This window comes from Acomys russatus, chromosome 16 (genome assembly GCF_903995435.1).
Source record: "Acomys russatus chromosome 16, mAcoRus1.1, whole genome shotgun sequence".
Classification (NCBI taxonomy): domain Eukaryota; kingdom Metazoa; phylum Chordata; class Mammalia; order Rodentia; family Muridae; genus Acomys; species Acomys russatus.
Window position 1 is genome coordinate 45,792,640 of NC_067152.1, and position 16,679 is coordinate 45,809,318.

Sequence of the window (16,679 nt, forward strand, 5' to 3'; positions counted from 1 at the left end):
GGAGCTGTAGGCAAGAGAAACCCTAGAATGTTGCCAGCAGGGCCAAACATGACCAACAGTCAAGACAGCTGGTGGGTGCGGTGGGGTGGGTGGGGTGGGGTGGGGCAAATGGGAAGGACCTTCCCTTGTTACATCTGGCTACATTTTGCTCCAGTCCTGGAATTTTAGATAGGGATGAATTCAAGAGCAATAGACTGATTTATTTGGCAGGAGAAATTTCATGGCAGCATAGTCAGATTTAAATTAAAAGCTGAGAGAAAAGGCGGGTATGGTGGCGTACACCTTTGATCCCAGCACTTGGGAGGCAGAGGCAGGCGGATTGCTCTGAGTTCCAGGCCAGCCTGGTCTACAAAGTGAGTCTAGGACACTCAAGGCTATACAGAGAAACTCTGTCTCGAAAAACAAAAAACAAAAACAAACAAAAAAGCCTGAGAGAAAAGAGCAGAGGATCAGGATCTTAAAGACATGCAGTTGGTAGAAGGGGATGTCAGCTTAGAGAGAAAGGTCACACAAAGCAGCACAGTTGGAAGAGGACACATAGGAGCCGGAGTGGTGGACACCTGTAGTCCAGCACTCAGGAGGCAGAGGCAGGAGGATCTCTGTGAGTTTGAGGCCAGCCTGGCGTACAGAGCAAATTCAGGACAGCCAAGGATGCACAGAGAAACCCTGTCTCAGAAAAAACCTGGATAGCAGGAAAAGTTCCTTGAAGGCAGATCTCACTGTCAAAGTAAATGTAAACAGTTCAAGACAGACGTTGGTGGGGCTGGAGACATGGCTCAGTGGTTAAGAGCACTGGCTGCTCTCGCAGAAGACCCAGGTTCAGTTCCCAGCACCCACATGGTGGTTCACAACCACACTTAACTCTAGGTGCAGGAAATCTGACATCCCAATTCTGATCTTTGAAAAAAAAAAAAAAAGACTTTCATTTGAAATGATAATGCCTTTATTGAAAGAAAGAAAGAAAGAAAGAAAGAAAGAAAGAAAGAAAGAAAGAAAGAGCGAGCCAGCCCTGTAGAGTCCCAGGGATGCCCGCTCCAAGATAAGCAGCAGGCAGACTTTCCCTGCTTCGGTGGCTGAGGCGCCGGCACCTACGCTAGCTGTGGCCCGATGGCGCCCAGATGCACCCTGAGCTGGCAGAGCCAGGTGCTGCCCACACGGTGGTGGACTACAGCGTGCAGACTTCAAGAGTTGTAACGGCCAAGGGGGCTAGGCTGTGTGCAGTGAGGGCTGCACGGGGCACTTGAGCAAGCTGGCAGGAAGCTGTCATGGTAAAGACAAGGCTGCAGTCTGGACCCCAGAATGTGTGTCCACGCCTTCTGGAGCCAATTGAATACATTATGAGCCCCCAGCGCCAGATCTGGCTGCAAGACTTGCTGTGTGCCCTGCTGGGTGAATATTCCTTGCTGTCCCGCGTTTTCCGTTTTGGAATATGAATCTTACTCCGTGCTCTGACACGGTAAATATATGTAATTTGCTTTGGGTTTTTTTGTTTTTTGTTTTTGTTTTTTACAGGGTGTCACTGTTACAAACCATAGCGACTTCTAAGTGGACAGAAAGCACTTTATGTTATAATACAGTCAGGAGCCTATGAAGAGAGGGCGTGGGAGGCTGTGGCTTAACAGGGATATATCTGGCGGCACCAATAAGGCTAGAGTTGTGCTGGAGTTTGCTGTCAGCTTAAGGAAATCTACAAGCACCTGGGGACCGGGCCTTCAAGCGCGGCTCTGTGAGCTCGTCTGTGTTCCATTAGTGTGAGGTGGGAAGACGTGTTCAGTCTTTCTTCCCACTGTGGGAAGCACTATTCCTTGACTGGGATCCTGGACTGTACACTCGGGAAAGGGAGCTGAGGCGCACACATCTGCCACCCTTTGTGATCAGCTGCCTCGAGCTCCAGCTATGCTGACGTCACCGTAGTGACAGAGGGGACCCTTGAAGTGTGATTCAGAATGAACACACTCTTCTTTAGGAGGCTTTCGTCAGGTACTTTATCAAAGCCAACAGGAAAAGTGCTAACACAGACATCCAAATGCTAACAAAACTAGGCCAGGCTGGGCATGACAGCGCACGCCTTTAGTCCCAGCACTCGGGAGGCAGAGGCAGGTGGATTGCTGTGAGTTTGAGGTCTACAAAGTGAGCCCAGGACAGCCAAGGCTACACAGAGGAACGCTGTCTCAAAAAAACAAAAACAAAAACAGAGGCCTGCTCTCCAACAGCTCTCCAGACCCTGCAGAGGTTTCCTGGATATGTCACTGAATGAGCATAACCACCCCGCACACACACACCACACGGGCACACACACACCACACGGGCACACACACACCACACGGGCACACACACACCACACGGGCACACACACACCACACGGGCACACACACACCACACGGGCACACACACACACCACACGGGCACACACACACCACACGGGCACACACACACCACACGGGCACACACACACACCACACGGGCACACACACACCACACGGGCACACACACACCACACGGGCACACACACACACCACACGGGCACACACACACACCACACGGGCACACACACACCACACGGGCACACACACACCACACGGGCACACACACACACACCACACGGGCACACACACACCACACGGGCACACACACACCACACGGGCACACACACACACACACCACACGGGCACACACACACACACACACCACACGGGCACACACACACACACACCACACGGGCACACACACACACCACACGGGCACACACACACCACACGGGCACACACACACACCACACGGGCACACACACACCACACGGGCACACACACACACACCACACGGGCACACACACACCACACGGGCACACACACACCACACGGGCACACACACACCACACGGGCACACACACACCACACGGGCACACACACTCTGCACCAGGCCCCCTACACACACCATACAGCAGCACACCCACACCACACAAACAGTACACACCATGAATCCTCCATAACACGGGCCACACATGAAGCCTACTGCACAAATCCATACGCCTCAGAATCTGTGAGTACATGGTTGAGTCTCACTGCTGCTTGTGGACAGGCCGTGCAGGAGGCCTCACTGGTCCTCCTCAGATCAGTAGCACTGGCAACGGCGGGCTCCCCAGCACTCAGGCTCCAAGACAGCTATGCTGGTTGACAACAGGCATGGGGCCCAAGTGAAGACTCCGAAGTCCCAATACTGACGCCTCCCACTAACACTCAAAGGGCAGGAGAGGCTACAGTGGGAAGACGTGCAGATGCAGACCCACAGGCACCTCACTTGCACTGCTCACCTCACCAAGTTTCCAGAGAAGCTGTGACAAAGAAGAGGTGGAGGAGCAGGTGGGACTTACCCAGAAGGCCCAGGACTAATGTCCAGCACAGGTGTAGCAGGACAGGACAGATGCATTTGGCTGTCCCTACCCCTCCTAACCCTCCCAGCACAAGAGAACAGAGTGGGACACAAAGGCCAGACAGTGTGAAGGTTGCCAGATCCCCATGCCCAGCAAAGACCACAACAGATGGCGCTGCAGGAAGGGCTGGGTACCCAATGGGACAAGAATCACCTGAGGAGGTTGTGGGTGGCCGAAGTCACAATAGGTTACCTGGGGGAGGTGGTCCATGACTGGTTGACCTGTGTGGTACTGTTAGATCTTCGAAGGTTGTTGATAGCCCGGGATCCCCCAGGCCCCGGGGCCTCCTGCAGAAGGGAAAGAGAGAGGGGTTAGGCACTTGGCAGGTTGCTCAGCACCAGGCCAGGCCTTGGAGAAATCGCTGGGGACAAAGAGTTCTAAACAAGCTGGAAGTCCCTCAAGTGGCACATGGGTTGTAAGTGGGAAGACAGAACGGGGACAAGCAACAGCAGGCCTGGGCGTCAGTGGGTGTGGGGGAAGGGCTCCAGTTCTGGAGGGCCTGGGGGTACTGTCCTTCACCGCTGCAGCAGGGACGGCCCAGGCGGTAGCACAGGGCTCCGGCTGTGTCTACTATCAGCAGTAAGCCTAGCGTTCCCAAGGGGTGAGCCGCTGCACTGCAGGGCCAGGGAGAGAAAGCAGGCGAGTGAAGCACAGGCCATCCACAGACCAGGAGCGGCTCCAGTACCCAGCAGCAGGCTCACTGCTCCCTTCTTTGGGCCTCTGCACTTTAAACAGTGGAGCTGTACAACAATACATCAACAGCCATGGTCAGGGCGCCCTCTCCTCAGTACATCAACAGCCACTGCACCGCTGATGGTCAGGGTGCCCTCTCCTCAGTACATCAACAGCCACTGCACCGCTGATGGTCAGGTGCCCTCTCCTCAGTACATCAACAGCCACTGCATCGCTGATGGTCAGGGCGCCCTCTCCTCAGTACATCAACAGCCACTGCAATGCTGATGGTCAGGGCGCCCTCTCCTCAGTACATCAACAGCCACTGCAATTCTGATGGTCAGGGTGCCCTCTCCTCAGTACATCAACAGCCACTGCATCGCTGATGGTCAGGGTGCCCTCTCCTCAGTACATCAACAGCCACTGCAATGCTGATGGTCAGGGCGCCCTCTCCTCAGTACATCAACAGCCACTGCATTGCTGATGGTCAGGGCGCCCTCTCCTCAATACATCAACAGCCACTGCACCGCTGATGGTCAGGTGCCCTCTCCTCAATACATCAACAGCCACTGCATTGCTGATGGTCAGGGCGCCCTCTCCTCAGTACATCAACAGCCACTGCATTGCTGATGGTCAGGGCGCCCTCTCCTCAGTACATCAACAGCCACTGCATTGCTGATGGTCAGGGTGCCCTCTCCTCAGTACATCAACAGCCACTGCATTGCTGATGGTCAGGGCGCCCTCTCCTCAGTACATCAACAGCCACTGCATCGCTGATGGTCAGGGTGCCCTCTCCTCAGTACATCAACAGCCACTGCATTGCTGATGGTCAGGGCGCCCTCTCCTCAGTACATCAACAGCCACTGCATTGCTGATGGTCAGGGTGCCCTCTCCTCAATACATCAACAGCCACTGCATCGCTGATGGTCAGGGTGCCCTCTCCTCAGTACATCAACAGCCACTGCATTGCTGATGGTCAGGGCGCCCTCTCCTCAGTACATCAACAGCCACTGCATTGCTGATGGTCAGGGTGCCCTCTCCTCAATACATCAACAGCCACTGCATCGCTGATGGTCAGGGTGCCCTCTCCTCAATACATCAACAGCCACTGCATCGCTGATGGTCAGGGTGCCCTCTCCTCAATACATCAACAGCCACTGCATTGCTGATGGTCAGGGCGCCCTCTCCTCAGTACATCAACAGCCACTGCATCGCTGATGGTCAGGGCGCCCTCTCCTCAGTACATCAACAGCCACTGCATCGCTGATGGTCAGGGTGCCCTCTCCTCAGTACATCAACAGCCACTGCATTGCTGATGGTCAGGTGCCCTCTCCTCAGTACATCAACAGCCACTGCATCGCTGATGGTCAGGGCGCCCTCTCCTCAGTACATCAACAGCCACTGCAATGCTGATGGTCAGGGCGCCCTCTCCTCAGTACATCAACAGCCACTGCAATGCTGATGGTCAGGGCGCCCTCTCCTCAGTACATCAACAGCCACTGCATCGCTGATGGTCAGGGCGCCCTCTCCTCAGTACATCAACAGCCACTGCAATGCTGATGGTCAGGGCGCCCTCTCCTCAGTACATCAACAGCCACTGCAATGCTGATGGTCAGGGCGCCCTCTCCTCAGTACATCAACAGCCACTGCATCGCTGATGGTCAGGGCGCCCTCTCCTCAGTACATCAACAGCCACTGCAATGCTGATGGTCAGGGCGCCCTCTCCTCAGTACATCAACAGCCACTGCAATGCTGATGGTCAGGGCGCCCTCTCCTCAGTACATCAACAGCCACTGCATCGCTGATGGTCAGGGCGCCCTCTCCTCAGTACATCAACAGCCACTGCATCGCTGATGGTCAGGTGCCCTCTCCTCAGTACATCAACAGCCACTGCACCGCTGATGGTCAGGGCGCCCTCTCCTCAGTACATCAACAGCCACTGCAATGCTGATGGTCAGGGCGCCCTCTCCTCAGTACATCAACAGCCACTGCAATGCTGATGGTCAGGGCGCCCTCTCCTCAGTACATCAACAGCCACTGCACCGCTGATGGTCAGGGCGCCCTCTCCTCAGTACATCAACAGCCACTGCATCGCTGATGGTCAGGTGCCCTCTCCTCAGTACATCAACAGCCACTGCACCGCTGATGGTCAGGTGCCCTCTCCTCAGTACATCAACAGCCACTGCACCGCTGATGGTCAGGGTGCCCTCTCCTCAGTACATCAACAGCCACTGCATTGCTGATGGTCAGGGCGCCCTCTCCTCAGTACATCAACAGCCACTGCATCGCTGATGGTCAGGGCGCCCTCTCCTCAGTACATCAACAGCCACTGCACCGCTGATGGTCAGGTGCCCTCTCCTCAGTACATCAACAGCCACTGCACCGCTGATGGTCAGGTGCCCTCTCCTCAGTACATCAACAGCCACTGCATTGCTGATGGTCAGGGCGCCCTCTCCTCAGTACATCAACAGCCACTGCATCGCTGATGGTCAGGGTGCCCTCTCCTCAGTACATCAACAGCCACTGCACCGCTGATGGTCAGGTGCCCTCTCCTCAATACATCAACAGCCACTGCATTGCTGATGGTCAGGGCGCCCTCTCCTCAGTACATCAACAGCCACTGCATCGCTGATGGTCAGGGCGCCCTCTCCTCAGTACATCAACAGCCACTGCACCGCTGATGGTCAGGGTGCCCTCTCCTCAGTACATCAACAGCCACTGCATCGCTGATGGTCAGGGCGCCCTCTACTCAGTACATCAACAGCCACTGCATTGCTGATGGTCAGGTGCCCTCTCCTCAGTACATCAACAGCCACTGCATCGCTGATGGTCAGGTGCCCTCTCCTCAGTACATCAACAGCCACTGCACCGCTGATGGTCAGGGCGCCCTCTCCTCAGTACATCAACAGCCACTGCATCGCTGATGGTCAGGTGCCCTCTCCTCAGTACATCAACAGCCACTGCACCGCTGATGGTCAGGGCGCCCTCTCCTCAGTACATCAACAGCCACTGCACCGCTGATGGTCAGGGCGCCCTCTCCTCAGTACATCAACAGCCACTGCATTGCTGATGGTCAGGGTGCCCTCTCCTCAGTACATCAACAGCCACTGCATTGCTGATGGTCAGGGCGCCCTCTCCTCAGTACATCAACAGCCACTGCATCGCTGATGGTCAGGTGCCCTCTCCTCAGTACATCAACAGCCACTGCATTGCTGATGGTCAGGTGCCCTCTCCTCAGTACATCAACAGCCACTGCATTGCTGATGGTCAGGGCGCCCTCTCCTCAGTACATCAACAGCCACTGCATTGCTGATGGTCAGGTGCCCTCTCCTCAGTACATCAACAGCCACTGCATTGCTGATGGTCAGGGCGCCCTCTCCTCAGTACATCAACAGCCACTGCATCGCTGATGGTCAGGTGCCCTCTCCTCAGTACATCAACAGCCACTGCATTGCTGATGGTCAGGGCGCCCTCTCCTCAGTACATCAACAGCCACTGCATTGCTGATGGTCAGGGCGCCCTCTCCTCAGTACATCAACAGCCACTGCATTGCTGATGGTCAGGGCGCCCTCTCCTCAGTACATCAACAGCCACTGCATTGCTGATGGTCAGGTGCCCTCTCCTCAGTACATCAACAGCCACTGCATTGCTGATGGTCAGGGCGCCCTCTCCTCAGTACATCAACAGCCACTGCATCGCTGATGGTCAGGGCGCCCTCTCCTCAGTACATCAACAGCCACTGCATTGCTGATGGTCAGGGCGCCCTCTCCTCAGTACATCAACAGCCACTGCATCGCTGATGGTCAGGGCGCCCTCTCCTCAGTACATCAATAGCCACTGCATGGCTGATGGTCAGGGCGCCCTCTCCTCAGTACATCAATAGCCACTGCATCGCTGATGGTCAGGGTGCCCTCTCCTCAGTACATCAACAGCCACTGCATTGCTGATGGTCAGGGCGCCCTCTCCTCAATACATCAACAGCCACTGCATCGCTGATGGTCAGGGCGCCCTCTCCTCAGTACATCAACAGCCACTGCATTGCTGATGGTCAGGTGCCCTCTCCTCAGTACATCAACAGCCACTGCATTGCTGATGGTCAGGTGCCCTCTCCTCAGTACATCAACAGCCACTGCATTGCTGATGGTCAGGTGCCCTCTCCTCAGTACATCAACAGCCACTGCATCGCTGATGGTCAGGGTGCCCTCTCCTCAGTACATCAACAGCCACTGCATTGCTGATGGTCAGGTGCCCTCTCCTCAGTACATCAACAGCCACTGCATTGCTGATGGTCAGGTGCCCTCTCCTCAGTACATCAATAGCCACTGCATCGCTGATGGTCAGGGTGCCCTCTCCTCAGTACATCAACAGCCACTGCATTGCTGATGGTCAGGGTGCCCTCTCCTCAGTACATCAACAGCCACTGCATTGCTGATGGTCAGGTGCCCTCTCCTCAGTACATCAACAGCCACTGCATCGCTGATGGTCAGGGCGCCCTCTCCTCAGTACATCAACAGCCACTGCATTGCTGATGGTCAGGGCGCCCTCTCCTTCCCCCACTTTCCTGACGGCAGTCCTACATTCTGCACACTGAGGAAAGAGATGAGGGAGGGTCTTGTGCTCACTAGATAAACATCATTAGCCCAGGTGCAGGACCCCCCCCACCCCCCTAGACACAGCTGGCTCACTCCACTGTCACATATGTGGTCTGCCCCAGTGACAAGCTGGGTCTCTTGGGATTTGAAGGCCTGCCCAGAGCAAATGTCCTTCAGAACCCCAATGAGATGAGTGACAAGGACCAGCAGTAAAGTGAGGCCCGTCCGGAGGAGGTCCTGGCCAGGTGGGGTAGCGCCATCCTACCAAACAGACGGCTGGATCGTTCCCACAAGGAGAGGACCTGGCAGCTTTCTCCACCCAGAACTGGGCCACACAAGCTGTCACTGAAGGAAAGACTGGCCTGATAGGACTGCTCTCAGCAGGAGGCCTGGGAGAAGCTGCTGAGGGTCCAGGAAGCCACACAGGACGCCAGCCCTGCAGCAGGGGTCCTCGACAACACTGTGTCCACGTGGCAGCAGACCTTCGGCCCACATATGTGGCGCAGGCTCGCCACTGTGTTTAGGGCTCCAGGGCAGTGGAGGGCTCCAGATAGGAGGGTGGGGGACCAGAGTCATGCCAGTCTGAGCTGGCCATCCCTCTGTCAAGGCAGGCGACTGGTCTGACACCCCAGGTTCTTCCTTGTTTCACGGCAGCAACTTGTCCAAACCAAATGTCCTTTACTAGAGTGCTCTCTCTGTCCCAGAACTCCACTTGAGCAATGAGGCCTACCACACCTGACACAAGGATGGCTCAGGAAGGAGAAAGAAGTGACCTTCTAGCAGGAGGGGAAGCTCAGGCCACCAGTCAGCCCTTCACCCTCAGCAAGGACCTGCTTCTCAGGTACAGAGTCCAGACTAGACTTGGCAGCACCCAGGTCACGCCTAGGCTCCTCCCACCCAGAAGCTCAGGCCAGACTCAGGCACAGCCCTGGCTCCCAAAGCACTTGATTCTGCTCTTGGCCTGCCACGAAGAAATGCCTAGCAGACAGCTGCTTTGGGTTGCTAGAGTCCAGCACGGCCCCTCATGGTCACCCTAATGGATTTCTTTTTCTTTTTCTTTTCTTCCCCCTCCCTGCCCCCTAAGATAGGCTTTCTCTGTGTAGTCCTGGCTGTCCTAGACTTGCACTATAAACTAGGCTGGCCTCCAACTCAGAGATCCACCTGCTCTGCCTCCTGAGTGCTGGGATTAATAGTGTATGCCACCAGGGCTGGAGAGATGGCTCAGAGGTTAAGAGCACTGTCTGCTCTTCCAAAGGTCCTGAGTTCAATTCCCAGCAACCACATGGTGGCTCACAACCATCTATAATGAGATCTGGTGCCCTCTTCTGGTGTGCAGGAGTATATGCAGGCAGAACATTGTATATGTAATAAATAAGTCTTTAAAAGGGGGGGGGAGGGGCCATGCGCCACCACACCCAGTCACTCCGTGGATTTCTGAGTGACACTCCTGACCCAGGCCCCATGGAGGCAGGCTGGGAAAGGGAAGGCTGTTCTCCCCAAAGCCCCGACCCGACCCCTGCCCACCTGCTGCCCACCCAGTTTCTACAAGGCCAAGTAGCTCGTCACCCTCCCACTGGTCCACCCGCTTGAAGAACCAAAGAAACCTAAAGACATTGGAAGAAGAGGGGCAAGGCCGGATGGCAGAAGGATGTGGGTCTGCCACAGCAGAGCCGACTGGGCTTGTGTGGTCCAGTTCCTCCCTGCCCACAGGATGGCCATGGATATGAGATATATGCTCTTATGAGGAGAGCAGATGCCACCCCAAAAGAGCCCTGGCCCCCACACTCACCAGAGCCTTTTTTCTTGGCTCACTGGCTGCAGCCACAGACATGGAGCGGACAATGGACTTGGTGGCCGAGGCACTGCTGGGCCGCTGGGACACTGGAGGAGGGAGGCCAATCAGACTCAAGTCCACCCCCTCTGGGGCGCCTTCAGGAGCAGCACTGGCGGTCCGTGAACTTTTCATGGTGGATCAGGCTGGCCCTGAGAGAGAAAGGCACAGTAAGTCACCACGGCAGGGGCTGGGGATGTAGCATGGTGGGAAGGCGCCGGGTGTGTAATGCCTGTAGTCCTGGTACTCAGGAGGACCAGAACTGCAAGACCATTCTCAGCCTAGGGAACTCAATTGGAGGCTAGCTTGAGCCCCATGAGATGGCCCAGTAGCTAAGGGTGCTTGCTACTCTGCCAGAGGGACAGAGCTTGGTTCCCAGCACCCACGTCAGCCCTCATAATGCCTCTAACTCTAGCTCCAGGGGACTGACACTCTCTTCTGGCCTCAGTGGGCACAGACACATACACATAAGAGTTTCACTGTGTAGCCCTGGCTGTCCTGCTGTCAAGGAGGAGGAGGAGAAAGAGGAGGAAGAAGAAGAGGAAGAGGAGGAAGAGGAGGAGAGGAGGAAGAGGAGGAGGAAGAAGAGGAGGAGGAAAAAGGCAAGACAAGATACAATGGAGGAATCTCAGCCCTTGTACTCACCACCTCAACTAGCCCTGGATGTCTGGGCCTACCTGCCAGCAAACTCTGAAGCCACCACTAGGGACAGGGGAGCTCAGCCAGGGGCACTGGGAAGCAAGACTGGGCAGGAGCAGCAGGCCGCGGTGGGTGTAAGCCTGGCCCTGCCACTTGCCCCAGTTCTAGGCTTTGACCAAGGCACTGTACCTGCTCAAGACAATTCTCCGCATTCTAAAAAGTGCACCCCCTTCCTGGGCCGTTCTGAGGTAACTGTGACTTCGAGGTTGGACCTTGGAGATTCCTCAACAGCCTCTGGCTGCTCTAGCAGGATGTGGGCGCGTGAGTTTCTGTGTCATCACATAACATCTGTGAGCTTTGGGGACATGGCACCCTGCTAGCTCCCTTTCAGGGCACTCTTGCACGCTCCCTCACTGGCTCTTCTCACCCCTGAAACTCCAAGGCCCGCTGGGCTCAAACCCACATTCTCTCCCCTATCCAGCCTCTCACCTGCTGACCACGTCTACTCCAGCCACTAGGTCCTTACACGCATGCGCACGCGCACAGCAGCCCTATGTGGCCAGGGCTCATCCCAAACCGCTCTCAGCTCACTTCACAGGGCAGAACAGAGTGAGTCTGAGCACGGAACACGGCCAGCTCCGACCCTGTCCTCTGCAACCATTTTACACTAACCAAACCTGCCTTTCCGCCGTCCTCGGACCTAGGCCCTGCATCCCGGCACACCTCTGCGTCTGCAATCCCCCTGCCTCCACAACGCCCATCAGTTTCCCTTCCATCAGACTGTTTTGTTTTTACTCTCTCTAGGACACCCTTGAGACAACAGGGACCGTGCAGTGTCAGCCCCTGGCAGGGAAAGCACAGAGGTGAGAGATAGGAACCTGGGACAAACGCTTAAGTGACTACATGCCTTTCAGGGTCCAGGGACCCTAGAGCGTTAGCCAACATGGTCTTAAAGTGAGGCTGCCTTGGTCCTGCAGTCCAGGTGTGTGTGGTGGTGGGCAGTGTCCCTACCGAGGCCCAGCGCCCTCAGTTACACATTTCAGGTTGTGTAGGTGAAACCTAACACCGTCCCCTTCTTGGCACTGGCTACATCCTGGTGGACTCTGGTGGCTCCTGAGCTGGTGGACACACGGCTTTCCTAGCACCACGTGCAGCCAGTGAGGTTCTGGGCGGTAAACACAGCCTCTCCATGGAAACCTACAAGCCAGATGAGGGGAGGCTGGGAAGGCCAACCTCACTCTGGGCAAAACCCTGTCGCTCGCAGAACCCGGAGGGGACAGGAGCCTGCTCTCGGGCCCTGGGGGGCTGGCTGACCCGGAGCGGATAGGCAGGACCCTCCGCGGGCGCCCCACACCCCCCCCCAGGCCTCTCGGGGCTTGCGGCAGGGGTTCCCAGCCGCCCGAGTGGACCCCACGGCGTCATCCCGGGGCGGGGTATATAGGTACTGGGCACAGGCCGGCCTCCCTGCAGGGCCCGACCCCTCCCCGCGAGACGCCCCTCACCTGCGCGGGCCCGGCCTGCGGCGCAGGGCCCGTGCGCTCTGCCTGTCGGGAGCCGCTGCAGAGCCACCCGGGGCCCCACGGGGACCGGCGCGGCCTCGGCCGTGGGTGACAATAAAGCGCCGTCCGTCCGCAGGGGCGAGTGGCGGCGGCTAGCAACCAGCCTGGCGCCTCCTCCGCTGTCCGTCACGCAGGCCCCGCCTTCGCAGCGCTCGCCGCCCAGCGATTGGCTCTCCCGGCGCCCGCTCTGACCACCGGCTGGCTCATTGGTTCCGGCGTGGCTGCCTGTCAGGGGGCGGGGCCTTAGGGAGGCGGAGCCTGCGGGCCCTTGCACCTCCCGCGGCCGCGCTTCCAGAGCCTGTGCCCGGCCCCGGAGGACCACCGCGAGGAGGAGGAGGAGGTGTCTGCGCGCCTCTTTCCGTCCTTCCCAAACTGCTTTTCGGAGAAGCTTGCCGAGTCTCCTCCACTCGCTGCTAGAGTACAGTTGTGGGCTCTCCTCCCTCTGCCGAGAGGACTCAGGGCATCGGAGCTCAGATGCCCACTCCAACAGAAGTTACGTTAAGTAACCATTCTATAAACTCAAACGCTTTAACAAATTATCCGCATGTATTTATTAATGTGTGTGTGTGTGTGCCTTGCACGTGCTAAGCAAGAGCTCTGCCAGTGAGCCTCAGCCATTTCTGTTCTAAGAAAGGGACTCACATAGCAGGTAACCCAGGCCGTCGTCAAACTCACAATATGACTAAGAATGACCTTGAACCCCTGATCCTTTTGTTTTCACCTCCTGAGTCTGGAATGACAGGCCAAGTGCCGCCACAGCTGGCTTCCACCCCCTCGGCCCCCTTTTCCTTTTCCTCTTTAAGATGGTGTGTGTGTGTTGCCTGCATGCACATTTCTGCACCATGTTGAGGCTGCTGGAGGTCCTGCAGCTAGAGTTATGGATGGTTGTAAGATACCCTGTGGGTGCTGGGAACTAAAACCCACGGTAAGTACTTTGTGCTTCTGAAACCCTGGTGGCCTCTTTTAAAAACTTAACAGAAAGGTTTGATTTAGACATATCTAAATCCACACCCTCTGGTGTACAGAACCTCCCACTCAGATGGAGTCGCTCTTCCACCACGTGCAGCCCTGTAGAGCCTTCCTTGCCTAATCCCCGCTGCTTTGGGCACCAGCTGCCCTGGAGAATGTCAGACTCCTGTCCCCCACTGGCGAGCTTGGGGCGTCATCCCGCTCAGAGCTCCAGGCTGTCGCCAACATGTTACTTATCTCTAGAATGACCCAGCGATTGCTCTGTGCTGAAAGCAGCTGGCTTTTGTGTAAACATAGGTTTTCACTTGTCTTCTGTAAATTCCTAGGACAGCAATCAGTGCTATTTAAAAAACCACCAAAATGTTTTCCAGACACTGCACATGACCAGTGTCCTATAAGCTCCAGTTGGTGTCTGGTCCCTCAGCTCTCAGAGTGTTTGGGGTCTTGTTTTAGTCACATTAATAGGTGGGTGGTTTGTAGGCCACGTGGCTTGCTTGCGGTTACCTGCTAGACGCGGTGTGAGTGTGCTTGTTTGTGTGTGCTCATCCACCCTGCATTCACCTGGGGTCTGGCCAGCTCCTTTACCCGCTTTGGGTTTTTGGTTTTTGTTTGTTTTTTGGTTTTTCGAGACAGGGTATCTCTGTGTAGCCTTGACTGTCCTAGACTCTCTTTGTAGACCAGGCTGGCCTCAAAGTCACAGTGATCCACCTGCCTCTGCCTCCTGAGTGCTGAGATTAAAGGCGTGTGTGCCACCACGCCTGGCTCGTCCCTTTGATATTTTTATTCCTCTACAAGGCCTTAGCATGCAGCCCTGGATGGACTAGAACCCCCTATGTTGACCAGGTTGGCTTCATAGAGAGCCATCTCTCTGCCTCCTGAGTGTGGAATTAGGGGGCACACCAGCACACCTGGTGTTCTAGATCCTTAGGCTGTGGCTCACTTGAAACTTTTGTCTGAGGTATGGGCCAAGGTGTTTTAAATATTTTTTTACACACTGACATCTCCAGCACCATCACTGGAGGCTACCACCTCCCCCTGAACTACTGTGATGCAGAAAACCACCTGACCAAAGGTGTGGCTCAGCAACCTTGGCTTGTCAGCACACGCAGCACGCCAGGTTCTACCTCCAGGATGTGGCTGCTGTTGTTGGGCCTATTTGTGTAGGTTTTACTTGAGACCTGAACAATACCAGTCTTGGCTAGCACAGCTGTGGTGTGAACTCTGTCTTTGGGACGTGGCATTTCATCTTAAAACCAGCCACAGGAGACTCTCAGTATCAAGTGTGTTGCCGTTCCCTCATAGGAGGGAAGGGATTGCAAGCGACACCCCCCACCCTCTGCCCCCATGTCAAGAGTTACTAGGGAAAAGGCACTCTTCCATGGTACACTTACCACAAGCCTTGCCCTGCTCTGCAGCCCCAGTGGAAGAGCCCGGTTCACCAGCTGAACCTGGAAAAGCTGCACTGCAGAACCTGTAGGGAGAAACACTTCTTCCCAAGATTTTTTTTTTCAGAGACAGGGTTTCTCTGTGTAGCCTTGGCTGTCCTAGACTCACAGTGATCCTCCTGCCTCTGCCTCCCAAGTGCTGGGATTAAAGGCGTGTGCCACCACGCCTGGTGGCTTCCCAGGATTTTCCTAACTACTGCTCTCTGGTGTTCCCTGTGACCTTAGGTTAGTTCATCACTGTATGAAACACTGAGCTGAGGCCGGGCGTGGTGGCGCACGCCTTTAATCCCAGCACTCGGGAGGCAGAGGCAGGTGGATCGCTGTGAGTTCGAGGCCAGCCTGGTCTACAAAGGGAGTCCAGGAGAGCCAGGGCTACACAGAGAAACCCTGTTTCGAAAAAACAAAAAGAAACAGAGCTGGGCTACAGTTCTGCAGTCCAGCACTTGCCCAATACACACAAGGCTGCGCGTTTCACACAGCTCGACTGTGGACTCTGGTGGCGTTTGGGACACCACCCCTTTGGGCATGCTGCCTCGGCAGCCGTGTTCACTGCCCATGTGTGAGTGGTGCAGCCACCACAGCTTCTGTGCAGACTTTCTTCCTGGCCCGTAGCTGGCGAGGGCAAAGCAGCACCACTGAGCTGTTCCCCCAAGCTCTCCAGGATCATCTGTGCTACGCAGGAAAGGGAGTCCTTGAAGTGTGCCCTGATTAATAAAGAATCAGCCAAAGTGGCACAAGCTGTGTAAACATGTTTATTGGGAAAGTGCAGTGGCAGCTCCACAGGCTCTTGACAGGAAGGCTCACTAGACCCTCCCAGGCTCTGCAGAAAACAGCTGTGGCAAGCCAAGAGTCCAGAGCTGGGCCCTACAGGGACTGACACTGGAATTGGCCATAGGGCACTTGGCTGAGGAAGCTGAAAAGCCCCACCCTTCAGCGCCCTACCCTGAAGGCTGTGGCTCCCTGCTGCTGTGACCTCTCTAGAGGAGGACTGGAGATCAGAACCGTAGCTATGAACCAAGTCAGTGTTCCCAGCCCTCAACAAGTGCTCGTCTGAGGGGCGGGCAGACAGGGCTTGCCCAGGGCACCCGAGGTCAGCACTGCAGCCCTGATGTCTGCCAGTTGCTACCATAGGAATTCAAGTCCATACAACCATTACCAGCACCTAGCAAAGAGACAGGTGGACAGGACTGAGGTAGCCTCTGTTGGCCTCTGCGTTCAGCCTCCTAGAGACAGCAGCATGGGGCAGAAGGCTGTGGCCAACAGCCCTGGGGAAACACTGCCCTGCAGCTGTACTGTACGAACCTCTGAGGTGTCTCCAGCCACCGACAGACTGCTAAGGCCTGTGCGGGTCTTGCCAGGAGGAAGAGGGAAGCCAATTTCAGGGGCACGGCCAGAGAGTCAACTTTCCAAGAAGCAATGGGTGTGCAGACATCTTCTGCGGCCCCCACTGACCCACTTCCCCACACTTCTACCTTAGCTGGTTGGCAGTCAGGGCCCATGTGCCCTCTTCAGCGACTGTTCTGAGCAGTGGGTGGTCCACCC

The 16,679-nt window shown here is 56.1% G+C and overlaps 1 protein-coding gene across 1 annotated transcript in view; it reads right to left on the reverse strand.

The window, feature by feature from the left end:
* The window catches only part of Cep131 (centrosomal protein 131), a 29,180-nt gene extending 16,359 nt beyond the window's left edge, over positions 1-12,821 (reverse strand). The window contains exons 1-3 of the mRNA XM_051159193.1: positions 12,667-12,821; positions 10,484-10,671; positions 3,623-3,717 (exon numbers count right to left, since the gene is read on the reverse strand). Coding sequence (XP_051015150.1) covers positions 3,623-3,717; positions 10,484-10,660 — 272 coding nt within the window. The 5' untranslated portion in view covers positions 10,661-10,671; positions 12,667-12,821. The remainder of the gene's footprint in view (positions 1-3,622; positions 3,718-10,483; positions 10,672-12,666) is intronic.
* Between the last annotated feature and the right edge of the window lie 3,858 nt (positions 12,822-16,679).